We start from the raw sequence: 26,192 nt of genomic DNA, 5'->3' as shown, positions 1-26,192 counted from the left end.
CGTTTTTTACCCTTAAAAAGGCGGAATTACGCCGTGTGGTCGATGGTGAAAGGATCTTGTTATCCCTTTGGGGTAGTGCAGGATTGCGTACTTGGTCAGGGTTTTCAAACTACGATTCAAGTCCTGAACTTCAAATTTTATGCGATTTGTTAAAATGTGATAGTCTTTTTATTTTTGAGAGCTCATAGGTATGTCAAGTGGCAGCTAAAATGGCATGAACCAAAGACATATCAAGTATTTTCGCTGACGATAAACTAAATGGTGGAGGTGTTGAAATCATAGTTACGTTTAAATCTTGGAGGAGGATATAGAAACATATAATATACCAACTTTGAAAAAAAAAACCTGAAAAAGATTAGTTCGTGGTCCTTTACCAGGCTTCCGACTATTCCTCACCAAAAGTCTCATTTAAAGCCCAGTACACACCCTCCCACGCAACCGCTAAACAGATCGCGGCGCTCATTACCAACTAAAGAACATACATCATCGTCAGACCTGAATATGTGCAAGTCATGCTCAGCCGTCATTGTGACGGGATAGTGTGGACCCGGCCTTAGCCCGAACCTTTTACCCGGGGAAATGATATAGTGATATGTGTAAAGGTTTTGTTTGTTAGAGAGGTATTTTGGGGGATAAATTAAATTTAGAAAAGTAGAAGTACCCAATATTAAATTATCTATTTATTGCATTATCGGGATTAAATGCTAAGCAGATTTGGGTTTAGTACAAGTACTCCTTAGATAAAAAATCCGTAGGTACAATAAAAACTTGTCAAAGGCAGACACAGTTTTTGAAAAAGATTATTTCAATTGCTTTCGATACTAAACATTGATAAGCTAAAAATCAAAAAAGTTGATTAACTGTAATTTTCAAAAACACCTATCGTAAATATAATTTCAAATGTAAAACACATCCGATATGGCATTCATAATTTATTTAAATATTAAAGCGAGAGGAAATACCGTCACTTATGATTCGTTTCGCTATTCACAGTTCAAATTAAGACCTGTGAACTCTTAACAAGTCTTGATATTAGATCAATATGTAAAGATAATAATTCTGTATGTTTGTCTTTTGAATAACTTTTACCTACTCCAGAAAAGCTCTTGCAAAACATTCTCCCTCTTTTAAATGTCACCTATTATGATACCGAAAAAATCTTCGAAGCGACTTGCACAATGTTCCAAAACGACAATTAGTTTGGGTAGGACTACTAAAAAGATTTTGAGCAATACTTCTTACAATTGATATGCCAATTGAAGACTTGCAAAATTCAGTCAAGTTATAACTCTTAGGACCAAAATAAAGTACAGTCGTTGTTTTCACAGGCATAGCCAGAGAAATATCTAGTGTTAAACATAATCTTCATCTAAGACAGACAGGTGTTTTGCAAAACGATGCCAATTAAGCACACAACTTTCATATTTTAACACAAAAATACGCTAAAATAACAATTTAAATTCAATCAAGGAAGGAAGGAGAGCCCGCTCTCGATATCAAAGTTGACATGAGAAAGATTGGTATAGATAAATATGCAGGAAACAGACTGTCTAATAACTTACGTACATTAATTGATATATTAATTGTTGTTTATGTGTCTGCGATAAACAATACTGATTTCATACTGATGAATGTTTCAAACGCAATCGAAAGAAAGAAAGGAGAGTAAATTTGTAGATTTAATTCTTTCGCTGTTTTTAGGTCATTTACTCGTGGTACACACATAATATGAAAATGCATAAGTTGGTAGTGCTGTCTACTACTGTGTTAACCTATTTCAATTGATTGTTCCCATTTTTTTATCATAACATATATTCATATATGACTATTTCATTGTAGCATAAAACTTTTCTTTATCCTATTCCCCTTTCCCATTCGGTATTCTACCAAATACCATTTCTAATTCAGTCCTGATAATTACTACCGAATCGTAATGAAAGGGACAATCTCAGCTACAGCGATTTCTCAAGAAACTCCTGCATCATCGTCTGATGTTCTGAGGGTCATGAAATATGTATTTATTACGTTTACAGAAAAGGAAAGTCATTGTTGTCATTGTCGTTATTTTGTTTTGGTTGATATTGATTTTAGGTGAGGTCTGTGGTTTCATCGCTCACGTATACACTTTTGAATTTTGCAACGGTATTTGACTTGGCAATATTGTTCATCCTTACAATGGTTACCGGTCTCACATTTTAAAGTAGTTATTTATGTCTTTTTTGGCTCCATGTACATTTTCGGAAGCATTCCTCTTACAGCACCAAACTTTAGCACCATTCGTTTCAGCACCTTAAGGTTGATGGCATCTGGAACTTGATACAAATTCTATCAGTAGAAACTGAGTACTTACAGACATGTAAAGGGTACTTACAGACATGTCAATGCGGATCAAGTGGAGGCTCTAATAATGATATAAAGAAAAACAAAGAAGATACTTTGTTCTCCAACCAAGTCCTATTAAAACCATCAAGTCCCATGGGAACTAGCTAACCCCAGACCTTTTAGTTGACTTTAACGTGCAGCCGTCAAACGCAGTTGTGCCGCGGTCAACAGTTACAGCTACCACCATTAAAACCTTTTGATGCTCTCGATAAATATGAATCTGATTGGCATTGATACGAGCAGCTTCCATTTGGAAGTTCATTAGAGACGATGGCTGATAGGATGAAGGAAATATGTGGAGTGGAACAAGCGCCACTTTAGTTTATGGGCAGAATAAAATCAGTTGGACTTGTTTGTATCATTTTCATTGCTATTTTTGTTTTGTGCTAACAATATTGTGGGCTTGCCTTTTCTCATTGACTGTTTTTATCATTTGTGATATCACTATTATTATTTTGACCAAAATTTTACTCGTTACTATTATGTATTCCACGTATTTATTAATATACAACTACTTACAGAAGCAACCTAAATAAATATGTGACTTCGTCTTATTAAATATTGTTAGCCAATTTTAGTTTCTATATCTCCATGAGTTACAAAAAATACAAACCGAAGTCGTCTCCACGCCATCACCAAACATCACGGGTCCCCATTAGTAGCAAGCACCCTCGCGATTGACGATTCAGCCTTTTGTGGTCAATTTTTTCCACGCCTGTCGTTAATGGAGATTTCTTCGATATGCGCGGCGTATGTCAAACATGCACATGTCCGTATATTGTCAAATCACTGCGATCAAACGGTGCGCCGGAGTCGAAAAGGCGGTTGAAAAAAGAGGCGCGTCAAAAAACGTTGGAGTGTCCTGTCAATACAGGCACGATTATTGAAAATGGTGGAGCGTAGTGGAAATGAAATTGTGTTGTGGTCGTGTTTGCTTTTGGACTTTGATTGAATTGTCTGGTTGTTTTGAAGTTACTTACTTAGGTACTTATTGGGAGAAGTACCTAATTGTTATCCATATTAAGCTCATTGACATTTTTATTCTTTTGATTACTTTCTTTTCTCTTACCTGCTTATAAATTAGGTCATGTACTAATTTTCATACAGCTTGGAATTTAATAGAATTGCTCATACTTAGAGGTTAAAAACGACTTATCTGATGAATTGAAAATCAAGACACTCGGAAGACAAGATAATTTACAGCCTAATTACGAACCACTTCCATAAATAATCTACTAATATTTACGAAACAGCAGGACAAAGGCGTCGCTTACAAAAACCAAAGAAGACATACATGGCCTTACTACAAAAACTTTAAACCCTGTTTTACACTTGTCTAATAAAATTTTGGCTGCAAAATGAACCATATGTCAACGTCATAATTTGACATTTTTTTAGACAAGGCAGAAACTGACGTTTAAAAGTTTTTGTGGTAAGACGGAAACTGTCTTGCAAAATAACCAGCGTATTAGGTATTAGACATTTCGTAAAACACCTTATTTCTTCACACAAAGAAGACGGATCACAATCCATACAAAATTGCCCCACGTCCTATAACAAAGTGACGTATCTCAAAAAAAAGATAAAAGTGTTTAAAAAAATATGGCATACTCTCTAATTCATTTTTTTTACACCTTCATACGAAAAAAATGCTTTAAAAATTGTTCAGGCGCTGTTATGAAAACATCGTTCATAGAACTATGAATGGACTATTTTATTAAATTATTATTTTGTTTGATAGGGTATACCTCACAGGTGGTCCCATAATCATCAGGTCAGGATCTGATGATGGAAACCCGGAGAAATTCAGGGAAACTTTTGAAAGTTGTAGGCATGCGCAGGATAAAAACTTGACTATAAGATGTATGTCTTATAACACTATGCAACAGTGAAGATTCGGAGCTAACCTGATGATGGAGACGAAAGAAGGTCGAGGGAACTCGACAAGTGAATATGTAAACTACCTCGTGTTTGGGTTTGTATTATTTGTATTGAATAGACCTTTGCAACAGTGAAGGTTTGGAGCTGATCCGATGATGAAGACCAGAGAAGGTCGGGGGGACTCGACAACAAAATATGTAAACTACCTCAGAAGTCGGTGTCTAATGGATGTACCTAAGTTTATATCCCCACCGACTTCTAGGCCGATACTCCTAAGAATAGTTTTTTTTGGGAGTCTGTTTTATTTTATTGTAAAAAGTTTTTTTTTTTTGGCTTTTCAGTGTCAAGCACAGTTGTCACTATCCGCATAAGTGGAAAGTTCTCATCAATACGAATAATATAAGCCCAAACACGAGGTAGTTCACATATTCAGTTGTCGAGTTCCCTCGCCCTTCTCTGGTCTCCATCATCAGATCAGCTCCAAACCTTCACTGTTGTAAAGGTCTATTCAATACAAATAATACAAGCCCAAACACGAGGTAGTTTACATATTCGGTTGTCGAGTTCCCTCGACCTTCTTTCGTTTCCATCATCAGGTCAGCTCCAAATCTTCACTGTTGCATATTGTTATAAGACATACACCTTATAGTCAAGTTTTTATTCTGCGCATGCCTACAACTTTCAAAAGTTGCCCTGAATTTCTCAGGGTTTCCATCATCAGATCCTGACCTGATGATTATGGGACCACCTGTGAGGTATACTCTATCAAACAAAAAAACAATTTAATAAAATAGTCCATTAATAGTTCTATGAACGACGTTTTCATAACAGCGCCTGAACAATTTTTAAAGCATTTTTTTCGTATGAAGGTGTAAAAAAAATGAATTAGAGAGTATGCCATATTTTTTTAAACATTTTTATCTTTTTTTTGAGATACGTCACATTGTTATAGGACGTGGGGCAATTTTGATCCATCTTCTTAGGAACGTTATTAGCCGGAACGGTGTTACCTATTGACATATTATGTGACGTTTAATGCCTTATATCCTAAACAAAGTGCATTTGACACGCGAAGTATGAAACGATAATTTCGAAAGCTGACTTGTCATTTTGATGATGTCATTTGGGGCTTGAAGATTTCGTGGACTTTGTGGCTGAAAGTGTGATTCATTGTGGTGGTATTTCCTTGTGTTGTTTTTGTAAAAAGCAATATGTGAGCGAAATACAGCAATATAAGATTATACCTAATTGTCAATTATGGCTGTTCCACGCGGATTCACCCACGTCCCTGAGAAATTTCTGCTCGTAGTCCATCCGTCAGCGTAGATAATGTAGCTTCCTAACAGTGAAATAACTATTCAAATCGATTCAATAGTTCCGGAGCCTACTAGATTCAAACAAACAAACAAATCCTTCCTCGTCATATTATTATGTTAAATAACTAAATGTTTTTTTATATCACAAAATAGTCTTTAACATTTTTCAGGCTACATCCAATCTGAAACCTAATTCCCTAAAGGTCAATTAAACCAACAAAAAGCCCAATTAACACAAAACAGAAATTACAAATCCTCGTAAAACAGGCAAGTACCTACAACTCGTTATCCAAAACTCATTTACCGATATTCCCAATAACAAAATTGATAGGCGCGGTTCACACGGCCGCGTCGACACCTCTGCCTTTATGAATAATCGAAAAGCGCGAACTTGCCCCCGGTCATGTGTACATAGCCTTATGAATAGTGGAGCCCACCAGGTGTGAGCTGTTCCCTACGTGTTTATTTTTGATAAAACTACGTTGGTTTTAGGGTTTAGCTTAGCGTTTTGGGGTGCATCGATAGGATTAAAAGTTTTGAAAGAACAGGGAAAATTCGGTGTTTGGAATAGTCGAGAGTGAATTTGATTGAATTGAATTTTTTCGGTCTTGCTTTCAGATTTTTGACTATCGAAAGTACCACAGCATAGTCTAAAATAGTTTAGTAGGTATAATTTTATGACTTTCATTTGTTTTATTATATGCCACTGAATAACTACTGAGTCATATTTGAAATTAACAAACAGTGCTTATGAGTAGTCGTAAATACATTCAGAAATTCCAACACCAGCGAAAGTGTCATAAAACCAACCACAGAATTTTCCACTTAAAACGATCACCGATCCAATTCGTATCCTGCGAACATACGCTTAACCAATCCCCCGAGGTTACACAACATTAAAAACAGCGCAGAACACTCGTCGCCATGTAACTCGGCTAATAACCGTTTACGCGCATGCGCCGTGGGCGAAGCGCGCGCGCATCTGATTGATGCGTTTATAATTATGGCGCGCTTTTGCCCTCTTTGCGCGGGAAAATATCATTTGCGCGGTTAATGTCGAGAACGTGTGATTGCGTGCGATGAAGACGCTCCGAGGTATGATGTTTTAAAAGGCTCGCGGAGTAAAATTGTTGTGTGTGTGTGTTATGGATTTTCTTGGTGTTTTGGGTGTGTTTGTTTAAGGTGTTTTGTTGTTTGTTGATGTACTGTAGGAAATTGAAACTTTTTTAAGCCAGTACAGCAAGCAAACAGAACATAACCTACGCACTCATACGTACATATGAAGTTAGAATGCCACTCTACGGGCGGTACTAAAATCACAAGACGTTTCTAGCTAAATAAAATAAATAAATAAATAACTTTATTTCACCCAAAGTTTACAATCTAATCTTTCGTGATAAGTAAGTTTAAATCTATGAACTTATCTATAAAACTGGTATTCCATCTTAAAAGGTACTAAACTACTTCCTTGTCCAATACTTGAAATAGATCCAAAACACACCGTTGAAAATCCTCCACAAATATTGTACGTAATATTTTTTCTCATCAAACAACACAGAGTCTTTGTTCTTCTACCATTTGCATAGCGATATTGTATCATACAGTTACTTCATACATATTATATGTATATATTTATGTTGCAATATGATTTGTAAGGTGTATCGTAGTCTATTGTATTCTATTGTCAACACGCGATGCATATCTCCCTTTGAAATATTACTTAATAACGGCTCGCATATAATATTGTGTGTTGGATGTGCGAAGTTAAATGCAGGTGGTAGTATTGCGTAGTAGAATTGTAAACAATGTGCATAGAAGTAGGTATATTATGACTATTGAATTAAAATATAGGTCTTCTAGGAAATTCTTGTAGTAAAAAAATACACACAGGGCCCACTAAACGTCCGTTACACGTTACTAAATAAATAAGTACGCTGTTTTTCTCTTATATCGACAGTTATTTAACTGTACCTAATCAAAAATAAACTTACAAATAGGAAAATGGGTAGATGTCGAATCTAACCCTGTAAAATGATTTTGACGAAGAAAATATTTCATTCATTAGGTGATATTTAAGTCAGTTCAATAGACCTCACACAACGCATTTTTCCGTGAGACAACTGGTTGCAGATACAACCTACAAACATATCTATAAAAATCCGCCATTTGCGTTAATACCCAGTTCAGGTAATCCATCAGTAGGACTGTACGACGTTTACAGGCTAATGATAATAATGACAAATATCCACCGTATGTCTTGCAGTCTTATATTATCTGGCTCCATTTACTTGAGTCTGTCACATCGATGTATCATATAATGGCCATTACAGCGCTGGTCTTCGGAATGATTCGTATTCTTTCTGAGGTCGGTGCAGCGCGTCTTCTTCTTTCATATTTAGCCTCCTGAAGTCTTTTGACAAGTAAAGAAAGAAAGAAAGAAAGAAAATAAATTTTATTGCACAACAATAGACGCATACACACACTTAAAATTAGGCACAAGTGACATTTTTAATCCTTTTGCCCTCATATTGTAGGGCAGACGCCAGAGTTAACCAGCCAGAGTTATTCTTGCTGCCAGCCTGATGATCTGAAATGAGAAACGAAAAAGAAAGAATTTAAAAACAGTAGGTGTTCTACCCTAACCGTTTCAAAAAAGAGTGATTGCAAGTGAATTTTTGCTATCCAAGACATTAAGCTTTATATAAATAAAGAGCTTACGAGTATAATGCAATAAAGTATGTTGATATAAACTACAATATTCAAAAGCTTACTCAAACAGCTCGCTTCATCTATATTAGGTTTGTTTTGACAAAGTATTATTAAGACATCGATAATGAAGATTTCACTAGATAATTTAGATTAATATGTTATCGAAGTGACGTTCAATTGGATTCGGTTGTTATTTTAAAATAACTACTTGGTACATAATTATGTTATCTGTAGAAAGTGAGAGACGAAACGAAATTGCGCACTAATTTAGGTACTCGTTTTTTTGTGATATATTGTTGGTAGATACTTTTTATGTTCTGTTGTGACTGCTGTCTGATGTTCCAAACCTAAATCAATATACCCGCTGTGTGTCCAGCATGAGGGAGTATCAGACTCTTATTGACTAAAACTCATCATGTTCATTCTTAAGCCTTCTTTTATGTACCAGGGCCACGGTAACTCTTTCGAACAATCCAGCAGCCCAACTTAATTTATTTCTAATGTTTCAATTCTGTATTCAAAACCCTAACTCTCCCTGAGCGTCGTAATGAACTTATTTTGACATAATAATAAAAAATAACTACGTGATACTGTTTATAAATAACATCTGTCCATGATCTGCCTTTAAAAGAGTACTCGCGATATATGTGCCAGAAAGCTTGTTGTTGGACATTCTTAGATACAAATACGCCCTGGACGTTACATTGGTTAAGCCATTCTACCTTCAAGCAGCAATTGCAACGAACAATTCTAAGAACGCCTCTGTCGCACTCCGGTCGTGACATTTTGTCTAGTGTTGGAAATGTCAAAGCAATTTGGTATCGATTTGCTGTCGACAGTGCACTGGTTGAAGGCTAAGTGGACTAGCCTTGGTTGTGTTGGGTTTAAAGTCATTCGAGTCGTGAGGTGGAAAAATATCGATAATAAGGTCGAGCGTTGTACGGCTCTATAGTTACATGGTGTTGTTATTCAGATTGTTTACAAAGATTTGAGCTGTACTGAGTTAATGCCGGCTAATTGTGTCTTGTATTTTGAATGTTAGTTACACCTAAATATCGAAGCCAATTTCTTCATCAATGAGAAAGTGTAAACAGACGAAAAACATCATAACTACCTACCTATTATTCCATTGGAACACCTATGTAACAAAAATGTGTGTCCATCCCATTGGCCTCGTCTCGCAATCCACAGGAAATTACCATAAAAAAAAGATTACCTAATCTCATTGTTCGTAAAAAAACAATTTATATACACACTTCCACATCTCCAAATGTTACGTTTTGTAACAAAACAACAGTACTCTCAATGACAAAACACTATCTACTTCTAACCATACCAACTGCAATCAAAAAGCAACCTTATCTAGATATAATACAGCTGAATTTTCTAAACGTCAAAAAGAAAGCAAAGAAAACTGTCCCCATTTGTCGCAACGGTAGGCGTGGTGATCCACTAAGAACCAAATTTATGCAATCATAACCTATGCTGTATCACTAACCCTTAGGCTCTTAGCTACAAAGTTGAGAATCCCTTGACTTGGTTGAAGGATATTTTTGTAAAGTGTAAGAGGCAAGCGGTCAGAGCAATTTGGTTGCTCGCTATTAGAGATCTTTCGTATGTCATTATATAGCTCAGAGTGCGTGAATATAAAATAGAGGTTGTGCAACCTAATGGTCTCAGTCTTTGTTCTTTTGTCAGTTTGTGTCATTGAGGAGATGGGTCATGGTGAAATCTTTAATTAAGCTGTCTTATATTGTAAAGGTTTTTCGGAGTTTTTGTATCTAGACGAAGTTTCGCCTTGTAGAGCCTTCTTCTTTGAATTCATTTAGATAACAAGCCGAAGCCAAAGAGCCCAAATCAAAGAGCTGTGACTTTTAAATAATTTCAAGATTGTGCGTGATACAACTTTTAGACCTATTTTAGTGTTTGTTCTTTCATATCTTTGAAAGTCATACCTATTTCGCAGAATTTTCAGATTTGACATGTCAGTAAATTCACCCATTTTTTTTACCAAAAATAACCGATGACTTATCTACCCAAAAATTCTTACATAACCAACAAAAAAAAAACAGAAATATAAAATACAAAACAACCAGTGGTACGCTCGTAATCATACGAATTATAATAATTGTCTAAGCGGGCTCGGGGGGCGTGGCCAAATGACAATCACGCGCCGCGACCTAATGAACGGGTGCGCGCGCGCCGGACAGGTGTGATCTAGGGATGGGAATGTGACGATGAGATTTTAGGATAGTATCTAATATCAAGAAAATTAAATAGCCCATTTTGTCACCTACTTTAACTAGATCTAAGATCAAAAATGTAAAATTGGTGTACCTAATAAAGTTTATACATATCTATCTGTCTAAAGATTTTTGATCTATTTTAACTTTTATTTTTACCCATGATTCCATTATATTTGTTGCATAGGTGCTTATTTATTCTTCCTCATAGATACTTGGGTTAAAATTTCCATCATAGTAGTCTGTATGAACTTTGTTGTAATAATCTACGAAATGATTTTGAATCATAGAGAAAATAAGAACCTATATCAGATTTCCCAGCAGTTTTCCACTAACAAGAATAAAAAAATCAAATAAAGACTCGATACTCAACAACGGACATCTACCAACAAAAAATATATCGACATAACGATTATCGATACACGCACATCACTATCTAATCATCTAATAGTGAGCTAGTGTCACTACGTGTCGAGTCATGCATTCGTTACACGTGTGCGTTGTTATCTGGCCGTCACACATCTGGCACTTGAAAGTACCACAATCATACTTTTGTGGAAAGCGGTTGAATATTTGTGGCATTATAGCCGATTTTAAGCAGCAAGCGGGGACATTGGAGATCAGGTTCAATGAGGAGTTTACCCTGAAGGAAAGAGGGAAATTTTGACTATGAAGGTAAATAACTAAATTCCTCAGCCAATAAATTGGTCTAATAATTTTGAAGGTAAGTACGGCGTACTAAATTATTGTAAGGGGACGATAAAGAGGCGATTGAAAAAGACGTCAATGTTATTTAACTATTACGGTGGACGGTTAAAAGCACAGGAAATTCCAAATTATGAGTACTTATGGACCATTACTTAGTAGGCCTCATCGCTCTGTCTTCATAGTAAGTAGGTACTATATTTCTTAGATTGATCTATTACGCACACAATTTCAGATTATAATCTATAATTATAAATTCCTTTCCTCAAACAACACATTCCAAAAATTGAATAACATCACAAATGACAATCGGACCATCAGCCAAATAACTAGAATTTTTCATCTAAAACGTTCAGAGATGCTTCCGAGATACCATTGTTAAAACTACCATTGTTACAAAGTCGCAATTTCCTTTACCAAGGTGATATTAGACAACCCCATACAATGATGGGAAAACGCAGTAAAAATGCGCTGACAATTATTTGGTTCAATTGCCCGAGGACCGAAGTTCAACGGTAGACAAATTATAGTGTTCTATGTATATGAGATGAAGTAATGTAGGAAATAGAAAAAGTTAATTTGTATGTTGGTGTATCGTGTCTGTTTCCTTTGACATTTAAATTGGCTGGAGAATAGCAATAAAAAATCTACTAGGAATATTTTTACAAATCTGATATTGAAATTGATGGAGTGTTTGAAAAAATCATCCAAATTCAGCAACCAAGCTATAACTCATGTTTCTATATGTTTAGTGTGGCAGCAATTATCGAGTGCTATCGAACCTTCGGTTACGACCTATAATTGCCAACCAACAGTGTGTAAGTATAGTGTGCAGCCCATAATATTGTTTTATGAGGATTTTACAATAATCATTGTCATGCCGGAGAGGACGGTGACGTGTCTAGGGAAAATTGTCGTTGTTTGTTTGTTGTGGATTTTGAATGGTGTTTGGTTCGTCGTTTTTAAGGAAGACTTGTTTTGGATCGGGAAGAGAAATTTGGACGGATTTGTAAGTTTTTATAAATTTATGATGACTGAGTTTGGTGATGAGAATACATACATACTCCGTATTAAGGCAGTTACAGTTTATTTGTTTATTACTCTTTAGCTGGGCTAGCCATGAGCTAGATTTGATAAATAAAATAGAATGGTGATGGCAGTCTATATATGATACCTATACCTAATTAATGGCTACTTTAGGATTTCGATATTACACGTTTGTAAAATTTGCAAGTAGACATGAATATTTTCATTCCTGAATTAAATAGGTTATCGGAACCTTGAAAACAGTTAAGGCTCCTTGTCTTGTCAAAATCGACAACCTGAGGGGGTGAGGTACGAGCCCACTACGGGGCGCCGCTCTTGTTTTCGCCGATGCGAAAACAGTCGACAACTGATTTTTGACATAACTTGTATCCTTGCCTGTGTTCACTGGATGGAATAAGGTAGTCAGTAGGCAACTAAACTTTTTTAACAAATAATAATCTTGCAATAATTTTCTTTAGATTTTTTAGAAATCACAATCAATTGATTCACATTAATTTATGTTCCCAAACGGACGTCTCATTTATAATTTTGATTAATATTCCTACGAAGGTCAAAATAGATATACGGATTTAAGACATGGTATGAGATAAGAGTTTTGATAAATTACAGGTAATTTTGGATTTTGAATAAAAACTACTTAAGGGACAATGGGCAAATCTCTATGGAGCCCGGGCTATCAGCGGCCAGCGATGATTTTGATACTAACGGATGTAGTGTGGTCCTATAATTACTGTTATGAAGTTCTATCTCCGTGATGTACTTTAAAACCGAAGAACTTTGAACTTTTTTGACACCTATTTTCACACAACCCAGTTAAAAGGTACGCCTTGAACGGCTTCTGATTACTCATAACAACAGTCCAAGATGTATAAACATAGCTGGGACCACATAAGCATAGCTTGAAGTGCTTTCTGTAACATTGAAGAAATTGCTACTTAGCGACGAGCTACTTTTCATACAAGAACAAAATAATAAAAAAATACTTTGCCAAAAACCTATACCAGATGATCAGGATTGATTAGAAAAAACAAAACAGGGCATTAAAAGCCTTTTAAAAGCTCAGAATTAGGTTAATTTTATATCAAAATGATGTCTGAAAAAAATGATACATTTCTGATGCAGAAATAACCGAATATCTTTTTTCCTAAATGTCCCCCGCGGGATAACGCCCATAGTAAAAGTTATTTCTAATTACTACTAGAGCTATCGTTTGATACCAGTTTCATGGCTGGCCGCCATGAAATTGGTATCAAACGATAGCTCATAGCCGCCGTTAGCCCAGGAACGCCCAAACTCCTAAGGACTTCTCGTTGTAATGGTTTTCCCTGTCAAATATTGTTTGCATAGGCATACAAGGCGTAGAGACCATTCCCACGCCTTGTTTACAGACAGACTGAAAGCAGTTGTGTGCTGCACAACACATTCACAATATTGAGAAATAGGGACATCGTAAGCTCCATTACGTAAAACAGCGTTCAAGCAATCGTATAAAAAAAGGTTGCGAAATAGTTATTTGTTATACAAGAGTGCAAAGTTGCTTTTTAACCGCGGGCTCAATTTGATGACCGAGCAAGCGAAGGATTCTAAAATTGAAACACGAGCGTAGCGAGTGTTTCAATAATTAGAATCCTGAGCGATAGCGAGGGAATCAAAAGAGCACAAGGTGAAAAATCTTTGCACTCGAGTGCAACACGTAACTTTTCATCCCACTTCATCGAGGAAATTACTAAATGCAAAAAACAAAATGGCGCGCACATATAAGTATCAAATTAAAAAGAAGTACCTATTAAAGTTCATTTATTTGAAAACTCAGTTTAAAAATGAAACGAGGTTTAAAATGTATGTTAAAACGATAATAGAAGATAATTAATTAATTGAATAATTATTTTAAACAGTATTTTATTTGTTTAATATGTATTTGTTTGAAAAGTCTTATCAAGATTGTCACAAATGGAGTATTGCACACGATGTTCTAAATTCAAATCACTTTGCCGCTCTAGAGGATAAAAACGACTTTTGCGCTCAGATATCAAAGGGTAAAACTACTCTTTCCGAGATGGTGGGATGAAAATGTATTTTTCGCGACCTTTGTAATTGTAATTTTAAGACATCAACCCAGGAAATTCTCTTAAACTCTTTACACTCTTTAAAATAATCATATATTCACAGACCAGTTACTTTCTGAATGGTAACACAGCAACATTAAGTGATGTAGGAACACAACATTAGTTCGTTTGATTTTACCTACACTACAGTAAAATAGGATTTTTAAATAAAACCCTCTTTTGTAATTAAGGAGGGTTGAATTTCCCACATGTCTGTCAAACTTCAATTTCTTCTTTGGCCAACTGAACGGCCAGAACGCGAGACTCAGTAACGTAAATGTCTCACTAGAACGCTTGCATGTGTGCTTGACACGTTTCTATCAAACTTTTGTAGTAGCTTCCCAACTATTTACGCATAATAATATAGAGGTATGTATTTGGACTGTACCACAATCAACCCGCAGTTAGTATCCCAGTTAGACCCAGAAGATTTTAGTTTCAGTTAAATATGTATTTTTATTTTATTGTATGTTACCTATATGCACACACAAAGAGTCACCGCTGTCCTGGTACAGAAAGGGTACGAGAACAAACATGGTGGGTTTTAGTCAGTAAAAGTCTGATACTGACTGAAAAATATTCAAATCGGCCCAGGCGTCTACGGGAAATCGAGCAATAAAAAAAGAAAAACACGAGCTTAGAAATTATCTCTTCTTTTGGTTGGTGAATTAAAATGTGAAATAATTATAAAATAAATTAATAACGTATAAAATAGAACAAGTTAACTCTCGAAATGTCTGACAAAGAGGAGATGCTAGATTAGAAACAGGAGAGGACTAGATTTAACTTATAATAAATCAAATACAATTATATATATGAATCTCACATTGTACAAATAGTCACACGAAAAATAACAAAACTGCCCTTGCAGTACAAGCCCAGCTTTGGTGCTTAATGTATAAAAAATATTAAACGTAGTGTTTAGGATTGTAGCGGTACAGATACCTATAGCCAAAACATATCTTCACTTATTTTGATTTTGCTATAAATTTTTGTCAGTTCTTTGTTTCACCGCTTCCAATGAAGCTCTATTTGGCTTTTTTGTTCAGGTTTATTTTCTTCTTTTTAATTTCCATCTTGCTTTTACGAGTAGTCCCCTATAAGCACATAATTATTATTGTACTGAAGAATGATCACCTTGGTAGAAATTCAAACAAGTGGTTTTGTATGATAATATAAATTTTATAAATCGTTTTTTCTATCATCCGAAATGGTTGATATGATACCTATCCTAGATAAAACTTCTATGTTCACTTCATCTTTTTACTCATTACTGAATAATTAATTATTTTCGACGTTCTCACGTAAATTATTCTTTTTCGCTATCGTTAATAAATGATTATTAATTTCCTTTCTTTTTCTTTTTTTTTTCTTTTAGTCATATTCTAAAATAAATTACTAAAAACACAAACCACCTTGCGCAGTCAAGCAATGACAGTTTAAATTCGGCTACCATGACAACTACGTTTTGCAATAAACAACCTAACAATCTAATACAAATAAATATTTGGAAAATAAATAAATTTTGTAAATGTAATCACATATTTACCTGAGTTTAACGGTCATTATCTTAATGTTCCTATTTTTTAAGACCGCTGGAAGGCGTCTAAAACTGTGATCTCACATCATACGCTTGAAAACATTTTGTTGCAAGAGTAAAGCAAGTAAAGTGTTGTGGAACACTCATGATCATCTTCCATGGAGCTAATTATATGTAATACATTAAAATAAATGCACTTTCAGTCATAATAAAATAACTTATAGGATTTTATTATATTTATTATAAATTTATTTTGTTATATTATTTTTGGGAATACGAAGGATGAACTGTCATCAGTTGACAAAGCGACATGACCACTCGTCTTCACGGCGGAACGCCGTCTGGCAGAAGGTAAAATTCATGAAATGAAAATTGACATTGAATTTTATAAGTTTTTTAAATATTTCTCCTTATGTGCTTTATAAAGCCATATAATATGTAGTATTTTTCTTTAGCTTAGGGAATTTTCTATCGTTTAGTAATAAATCATGTGTAGGTTATCATTGAATATTTTGAGAGTTAGCTGACGAAAAATTTTTTCAAGAGGCAATTTCAAGCCTTTTTTTTTCTATGTGTGAGACTATTTTTTTAATAGGTTTTTTTCATATTCTCTGGTCAATATCCTCGACTACTCACTGTTAAATTTTCTGATCTATAGATTGTATCCAGGCTTCATACTACCCGACGAAAAAACTGATGTTTTCGAAGTGCGGAGCCTTAAAATACTAAGAAGCACACAATTTATCAAATAACCATCACACAACTTTAAACAGAATTCGACTTATGTCAACCAAAAAAACAAATGCTCAACGATGAACATTTAAACGGAGCCTTAACAAATAACCAACATGTCGTCCAATTAGACACAAAAGAACAAAATAATTAAAGTATCGAACACACTGTACCCAATTATTTCGTAATAACCCCTACGATATACGTGTAATACTGTACTGTGGTAATCTTCGAGAGGCTTTATAAAAGTAATCGCTTTGACATTTCAAAGGACATACGTGAGCTGATGAATTCACCTGCATTTTGTTTTAATGCTCGTATTTGTGTTGGTTTAATTGAATTGATTCGTGCTATATCATTCTACACTACATATCGGACTTCAGAACTATTAAAGCACGTTGCAATTACAATTTTATGTACCTATACTCCCATAATGTTCGTATTCATTTGCAAACTTCAACATCTTACTAGATCTGTAAAAGTCTCGAAAATACATAATTATGTATCTTTGCATTATTATTTAATTCACTAGGCAGCAACAAAGCATGAAATTCTGAAAAGCCATGAGATAAAATTAATCCTAACAAAAAAGTGTCCGTCATCTGATTTTCTTTTCCAAGCACAGTTAAGTTTTCATCCATTTCTTAAAGGCATAGGTAGTAGATCGTTCTTTTATAATTTCCATCTTTACATTGCATACTTACATTTCTCTAATTCACTATAATATCAAATACATGGCAACAAAGACAGTATTTCTCTTCCCTCAAGCAAGCATTAGCCACTATAAAATCATCATACAGCAAAGCTCATGGCTCTATTACTATGATTATCCCCATGGCTACAGCAGACGATCAGAACACCTGACGAACTCGTCAAACTTTTGTAATTGAATCGACGGAACTTGCAGGGACAGAACTCTTAACTTTGTTACAGAATTATGAAGTTCTAGATAGAGACAGTTTGATACCCATTACTTTATTATTGTTTTTGATGTGTGCCATCATCATCAAAATGCGCTTAGCATTTAGACTGATAATTTGATTGCAGAAAACCACTAGTAATTTAAATTGGTGATCACTGATTTATCAAAAATCTCTAGGTACCTATTCACATTCTGACCACTATCTTACTTATCGGAACATTTAGCCAGTAACGTTGTTCCAGAATGTAGATTTCAAATAAATTAAAAATTTACAGAACTTACACATATTATTACTGTGTACTGTATTAAGTATATCGAGTTTCCAGCGAAGAAGAATATGAACTAAGTTACAGTATTTTTATTGAAGCAATTTCAAATATTTTATAGACGTTGTCCGATACCGCTATTTCTTTTGATCGGGCATGATATAATATAACATTATTCTTAAAGACATGCCCTGTCTACAACTTCTAAACTCTGCTCACAAGCTCAATACAGGACAAAGTTGTTTAATCGCCAGTTTATAGGCCGAGCCGTGTCATGGAGTGCCTGGCGCTCCCCACTCACACTTAATTGACTGTTGATTAGCACCAGTGACTTAGGAATTACATATCTAAGGCGAAAATCTAAATTGGAATATTTTTGAGTATGGTTTCTGGGCGTTACTTTTAACTTTGGTGAGTTTATTTGAAATCCGTCTTAGTTAAACTTGAATACTTTACACTTCAAGAGCCTTGACTTGGTTACATTATAGCCTATATTTAACCCTTAAGAATAAAACAGAATATGACAGATGTCATTATTTTTTCAGTCTTTTCCTATTAAACTAACAAAATAAAATTTCGTCATTGAAAATATAACCTCTTACTTTGCCTAATATAAACCCTGTATAGAACTTTCAGCACTTTCCAAAGCATCCTTAGATATATTTCAAAACTCAAGCGACATAAATCGAAAATATCTAGGTAATTGGCGTTACCCTCTTTTGTTTTAAAACACATATTATTTCCCCGGGGAAGAAGAAAGTCGCGGATTTAATAACTCAATGTTTGCACGGTCGCTGTACGGTGGGTAATTATATCGAGACGTGATTTCGTACGGTGGGTTCGAATTAATATCAATGTTCTTGGTCCTTGCGTTTAGTGATGTGCTGGGAATTTATCGATACTTTTTTGTTTAGGTGTAAGGATATTGTATTAATATAGTCAATGTATACCTACAAGTATAAAAATTGCTGGTAAAAATGATATTTGTATGAAGTCAAAGAACGTTTGGCAGTGTGTTTAAAAAATTCAATTTAGCCAATGACTTTTCGCATATGAGAAGCTTAGGATTTGAGAAGGATTTCCAAAAGATGTAAGTAAGTATATACCTCAATATATGATAAGTGAGGTACGTTTTAATAAATTAAGATCAAGACGTAAAGTACTTCCTTACTTTTCACAAACAAAACATCGAGACACAAAAGGTTCGATAACCATAACCCCAAACACATCACTACCCTTAAGAAAATGAAGACAAATGCTAACGCCAGCGGAGGGGCCCGGGTTCGATCTCAGACGGGGCATGACAAACTGTCTATGACATACATAATTTTGTAACAACTTCATTATTAAGTCATGAAGTTAGGGGAAACTGTCTAGGAGCGATATTTTGTACTAATCAATGTCACTTATATGGAAGTTACCTTTAATATTGTTTTGATATGAGCTTGTTTATTTTTGTGTTATATGCTATTAATGGTGTTCAAGTTAAAGGACTTTAGCCGCTCGAGTAGAAAAGTGTGAGTTGAATATTTCATTGATAGAGTTAATTTGTATAGTTATTTCTTTACGTTAAAATGGATCTTTAATAATTCTTTCATAAAAATGCAGGAACGCGAATTATTTTTTCAAATATTGACAGTAACTCAATCTATTTACTTTTTTGAGTAGTCGTATTCATTCAACATAATCAAAAAGTACTAACCACAATTTATTCACCTTTTCATCAAATTCTCAAACCTTTTTCTTGATGTATCCTTTTTTCATTTTGTAAGCTTGTTCTAACAAGTATCAAAACAGTGTTAGGACCGATCATGCATTAGCAACCGAAAATTTCAAATGTAAATTTAACCCTTGTCGCTTAAAATAATGGCCATGTAGGTACGCCTTTGAAAATTCTTTTCAAATAGCTTAAACACTTAAAGACAGTAATTTGTACCAAAACATCGAAACAGTTCACTTACACCATTTAAAAAGGACCCCATATTAAACTAGCTAGGTTTGAAAGAAGGACCAAATTATGCTGGTGTCTGTTCCTTTGAGTCATTAAATTATAAATTCTACTAAATATGTCATAGCCGCAGGAAAGCCATTTCTTAGATTTGAATATTTAACAGGTCGTTAAAGTATTAAAATTCAAGGACTTAAAAGGTCTCGAAATTTTGAATTATTAAATGTAATGGCCTTCCGTAAGTTATTCTGATGCTTAAGGTAGACCCGTGTCATTAGCTATTGCCTACCATTTTATTATAAATTTAAATTTCATAAAAAAATGGATTTGTAAGTAAGTATACCTATCCTCATTTTCTTGCGTCATCATCATCATCCTCCGAGCCTTTTTCCAACTATGTTGGGGTCGGCTTCCAGAATAACCTGATGTAGCTGAGTACCAGTGTTTGACAAGTAATTTCCTAATTTTCTTGCGTACGATGTATGATTTACGTAGATTAGTTTACATATAATTTTGGCTGGTCTGCCTGACAATTCTATTGATCCCAGTGAATAGCAAAATCTATGTTCTAAATAAAACAAAAGAGGTCACAACAATAGTCAACTGCCAAGTGACGTCACAGTTCATATTCAGATCAGTTGCATTGTCCAAAGCTATGGATAAAACGTCTGATTGAAGTGTAATTTATTTCTATAGTCTTAATTTATGCGTCTAGTAGCAAAGCTAGTATTTTGGAATATGTATGTCTGAATGTGGGTTTTATTTATTTGGATCAATTTGGACTTTCTTAAGTAAATTGATGCTTCCCATTGGTTCACCTGCGTCTTGAAAAATTTCTTCTAAATTGTAGGTAGGTAAATGATGTTGTTCTTTTATCAAAGTTTTTTTGTTAGGAGTCAGTAACTTGACTCGTTATTTCACTCCATTTAGTGAGTCGGGAACACTCAATACAAACTCAAATTAATATCAATGATACCGCCGCAAACAGGACGGCTACAAACGATTCTCATTAACATTCGGAAGCCGGCCACGACCTAACACAACACGAAAACCGACATATTCCCAGTTATCCATAATAAACCGTTTGGGGACCAATCAGGCTACATCAAAGGGTGCAATAACCATTGGGCTCAATCGGCGTAGGACCAATTACAATGTTAAAAGCGTTCACGCCGCGGGGCACGCATGGGAACAGAATTTGAATTCGAAAGGAGAAGGGAATGGCTCCATAGGTTCCTGGGCCCAGGTGTTAACTGAATCAAAGTAGCCTTATTTGTAAGAGGATATAATAACAAGGCTTCACTAAAAATTTGGTGAATTTTGGCTACCCAGAAACCAAGTTATCTGAATTATAGTAAAAGTTAGGTTATATTATAACATTGTATTTTTTATGTAATTTGCGAAATACTTCTGAATCACTTCGGTTGTGTAATGGTTTTATGCATGAAGCATGTGAAAGCCTAACCTGTTAGATCTTCGAGACATCACCCTACGCAGCGGCAACCGGCGCGTGCCCTGGACTTTGGCCGCGTTTCCACTGACGCGGAGCTGGGCGGAGAGGAGCGGAGAAGAGCGGTGAAAAGTGGTCAGTGTTTCCACTGAAGCGGAGCTGGGCGGAGAGGAGCGCAGCTGAGCGGAGAGGAGCGATGAAGAGCGGTGAGTGGTCAGTGAGCGGAGCAGAGCGGAGTGGAGCATGCTTTTGGAATCGCGCATTTTTACAGACACACTGCACGCGAGTCACGCACCGCCCCGCTCCGCACCGCTCCGTACCGCCCCGCTGTCCTCCGCTCTGCACCCCAATGCTCGCTGTCCTCCGCTCTGCACCGCCTCGATGTATGAATATTCGCTCAGCTCTGCTCCACCCCGCTCGTACTGTTTCCATTGAAGCGGAGCGGAGATTTCAAGCATAATCATTGGTCAATTTGTGCACCGCTAAGCTCCTCTCCGCCCAGCTCCGCGTCAGTGGAAACGCGGCCTTTCGCTATAGTCGAAGACAAGTTTCTACTTGCAATTTCCTGTAACCTATAAGCAGCAGGAACCAACCTTTTAAAAACTAAAAAAGGGAGAAGGAAGTAAAATAAAACACCAATATACTTAATAATTAAACATGTATTATCATTCATCTTCAATTATTATTAGAATGTCATCTAAAAATTGTGCAGGGGGTACGATATTTTCTTGGAATCTTGCCCAACTGAGATACCATATAATGCACATTACATGGGCACAGCAGCCTACAGTTCTTCTACCTACAATACAATTACAATAATATGATAATATTGAATCTCGTCCTCTTCGACAGCTATCAACTAAAATATAAACAAAATATGTTTTGCGACTTATATGGCGGGATTGTATTCGGCCTCGCAATAACCAAGAAGTATTTGAAGCTGACAGCTGTCGAAGAAGGCTGCTGCTTACCTCCCTGCACACTTCTATTATAAACCCATCATTTCCCCGCAAATGTTCACCAAAATAGGACCGTGCCTGCTTTAATTGATATGTACCTAAGCATACAAGAATTAATTCATCATATGACAACTGGGGAAAATCATTTAAATTATCATTATGAATAGTTATTGTTTCAAAATCAGCCCTACGTCTATTATATTGGTTGTTAACAATAAAATCACCTAATATGTTATGTCTATTCATATTTAAATTAATCTGATTAATGATAGCCCCACAGTCTATTCTATCGGTTATGGGAGGGTGAAACCTATTTATGAGAGCAGCAGCCACCTTAAAATCTCTTATTAAACTTCTTGAGGCTGTATTAAAATAACATTGCCTGAATAATTTGAAATCTCTTTTAAACCTACCGTTCACAATCTCAACGACCCAACGGCAAATGGTGACTGCCCTCGATTTGTTTGCGTCAAGTGTTGACAGCTGTGTTTCACCCTGCGCCAAAGTAGCAGGCACGTATGTCCTATATCCACATTGGTTTAACAAAGGTAATGAATCTCGGAAACCCCTATCCAGTATAAATACATCACCATTTTGGAAAAAATCCTGGAGTGGGTTTCCACTTAAAAATTCATGTCTCATTATATCTGAGTCTGACGTGGTAGCTGGATAGGGGCCCAAAACATCAATGATGTAACCATCTGTGCACACCATTAAAAAAGGTTTGGTTAAGTTCCTATATTTATGCAAACTGTATGTTTTTTTTTGATATAAATAATTAGAGCTTTTTTCAATATAACAGTAAGTTCCATCAAATATAGCGATGGGCCTAGAATCTCCTTCAAATAAAGCACTAGGAATGGCTAAGTTCCTTTCTTTTATTTGTTCTCTAGTGATGTGTTCTAAACCTAAGTGCCGAGGCACAAAATGTTCAGTTAATATGTCACGGGCTTGACACAGCCACTTGGCTAAAGTTTTCTTAGATGTTTTAAATAATGTTGCTAATCTTTCATTTGAGTCCCCACTTCTTAATTTGATAAGATAGGCTGCTAAAACTGAAGAACTATTACGAATTTCTATCAATTGTGGAACCTCATCAAATAATTGACGGAACTGAACTTTAGTAAACCCGATCCAGGTATGCACAACATGGTCGTCCATATTATCAATATTTTCAAAATTCAAAAACCTTTCTTTTGGGGTTTCTTTTAGTGTAAACATATCTTGGATATGTCTTGCAGTAAATGTTTGTAAATAATTACTCCTTAAACTATCAAGGAAGTCCCATGCCTCAATTACTAAATGTATATCACAAAGTCGATTATTTTGTGGTACATAATATTTATGCTCATTAAGCAACATTTTTCTCGTTGCTAGAGGAACTCTATATCGTTCAGTTCTCTGGCAACCTTCTATGAAGCACCGTCGCTCTGTTTCAACTGCCCGCATATAATCTGGCAATACAATTGTTGGTTCAGGGTGCTGTTGTACTGGTTCCACAATTGGGGCACTTGGTGAATGTAGTTCCACTGAGGGTTCATGCACATCATCATTACCTTGGTTTTGTTCTGGTTGAATGGAAACATTCTCAGGTTCGTGTAGAATGTTGTCATGATTTTCATCCAATTGTCCAACAGAAACACCAACTGATGATTGGGCTGGCGGTGGGTTACTTTGTGAGGAAGTCGAAGGACCTGTACTCATATGAACAGCAGCTCTGTCTGCTAATATCCAACAGGAATGGCATATACGACTTGCCTCGTCCACCTTCAAAAAAATAAAAATTCACTATTATACTATAATACAGTAGTCCAGATAGTAATAAAAAAAAATAACCCTAACCTAACCTGTGTCGGGTGCCCTTGTCTTTCAGTTAAGTGTTTTATTTTTATGATTTAGTGCTAGTTTTAAATCATGTTAGCTTTACAAATAAATGTTTTATTATTTTAACTAGCTGAACCTCACGGTTTCACTAGCATCTTTGTTTACTGCTCCGCTGCTATTGGATGTAGCGTAATGTTATGTAACCATTCTCAATAAATAGGCTATCTAACAGACAAGATTTTTTAAAGTCGGACTAGTAGATTCTGAGATTAGTGCGTTGAACGCACCAAACAAACTCTTTCACTTTATAATATTAGTATAGATATAGTTTAAATAATTTAAAATATAATACTAAACTATCTTACCGTTTGTGGTAGAATCCACTCTCTAATCACATTATATATCGCAGATTCACGAGCAGAATCATTACGAAGAAGGTGGTTGAACCGCCGGGCTAAGAGTGAACGACCACAGCGGAGACATACGCTTGAATGGCCAACTTGGGTTGGTGCATCAATCGCACGTCTTCCAAGAACCACATCTTGGGCCAAGTCCCAACATGCTTGGCATACAACGTTCTCACTGGTTACCTGAAATAACATAACCATTTAAATCTTGTTCAACCCCTAGTGCATGTTCAATAATGTCGATGTCACAACCGAGACCGAAATTGATTTATCGGGACTCGAGGGTGACCTTCACTTTTTTTATAAGAGAAATGATCAAACTCCACATTCCACAGATTAAAATATATGTCTATTTAAAGGCACACAGCGGGCGCGGCGCGGCGGGACGGGACGGCGACGCGACGCTGAGCAGTTGTAATGTACTAGATACTATGGACGACTTCACACAGAGCGATAGTTACCGTCGCGACGAGCGGGACGGCTCTGTGTGAAGTCGTAGTCGTCTAGATACTATGGACGACTTCACACAGAGCCGCCCCGCTCGACGCGACGGTAACTGTCGCTCTAGTACATTACAACTGCTCAGCGTCGCGTCGCCGTCCCGTCCCGCCGCGCCACGCCCGCTGTGTGAATAGACCATTACAACTGCTCAGCGTCGCGTCGCCGTCCCGTCCCGCCGCGCCGCGCCCGCTGTGTGCAGAGACCTTAAGCTAACTAATTGACTATTGATCTAATATAATACTGTCCAATAAACCGATAGATATGAAGTTAAAATGGCTTGCTAAAAGCACGATTTGAATATGTAAAAAATGGGTAAAAACTTACAGGCTGAGATGCACGCCACTGACGAATAACTGTTAAAATCGCCTCATCCTCCAAGACTTTTCTTCCAATAGAATTACTGCGACCAAGCGCAATCGTACAATTCATACAGCGATCCATGTCGTCGATATCCAATCGATAGGCGTAACAGTTGTCCAAAATCGAGAGCCAGGTAATTCAGAGTAGCAAGATCCGTCGAAAAGCCAAGGTCGTGGGTTTAAATAGTAAAACCAGGAAAATATGTGCGCACTCAGAATGAAAGAAAACAAACGAGTGCATCTGTCAGTCAGTGACAGACGCATGCCACCAACAAGTGTTGCCGGAATAAAAATACAGTAGATTACTAGTAATTCAGGCATTTCAGGCATTATTTAATCGATTATTTAGTCTTATTATCTTAATTTAAGTTTTCTCTCTTCCTGGGTAGAATCCTGGTACCATATTTTGTGATTTTATTTAAAAAAATGTAACGGTTTTTTTAATACATATTTCAGGTAGTTAACTGCTGGGCCCAGAAGTCCCCTTCTCCTTTCGGGACCAATTTACCTTGAGGTGTAAGGCGACAGATACCAAAACGTAGTGCCAGAGGACTGATCATAATTTTGTAGGATATGTAAGTGCAGATAACAGGGAGATAAAACGGTTGGAGATTGTTTTCTACCGGTAAGTACGTGGTGCGGGTCGACAATGTTTTCCATCGGTATTCTGAGTGGCGTGTTAGCGGTCTTGATTAGAATGAGAATAAAATAATTCTACAAATGCAGTAGTTACCAAAGAAGACATGCGTAAAAAAGGTGTCTGATCTCCATAAGTCAAACCTATAACGTAGCATATAGTGACCTTTTTTGGTCATCGACTCTTATTTTATTTTCACGTATAATTTTATTTACAGTGTGATTCATCATCGTGTCTTCAAAATTCACCAGACAAGCTT

At 36.1% G+C, this 26,192-nt stretch overlaps 1 protein-coding gene across 1 annotated transcript; it reads right to left on the bottom strand.

Moving 5' to 3' along the window:
• Nucleotides 1-21,887: 21,887 nt before the first annotated feature.
• LOC124636981 lies at nucleotides 21,888-25,780 on the bottom strand. Its single transcript, XM_047173280.1, has 3 exons — nucleotides 25,262-25,780; nucleotides 24,395-24,619; nucleotides 21,888-23,972 (listed from the first exon to the last, which is right to left on the bottom strand). The coding sequence occupies exons 1-3, from the start codon at nucleotides 25,376-25,378 to the stop codon at nucleotides 21,912-21,914; spliced, it is 2,403 nt and encodes an 800-aa protein (XP_047029236.1). The 5' UTR covers nucleotides 25,379-25,780; the 3' UTR covers nucleotides 21,888-21,911.
• Nucleotides 25,781-26,192: the final 412 nt, after the last annotated feature.

Source organism: Helicoverpa zea, chromosome 15 (assembly GCF_022581195.2).
Source record: "Helicoverpa zea isolate HzStark_Cry1AcR chromosome 15, ilHelZeax1.1, whole genome shotgun sequence".
NCBI lineage: Eukaryota > Metazoa > Arthropoda > Insecta > Lepidoptera > Noctuidae > Helicoverpa > Helicoverpa zea.
The sequence above is the reverse complement of the archived record's forward strand: the minus strand, read 5'-3'. Positions and strand labels throughout refer to the sequence as shown.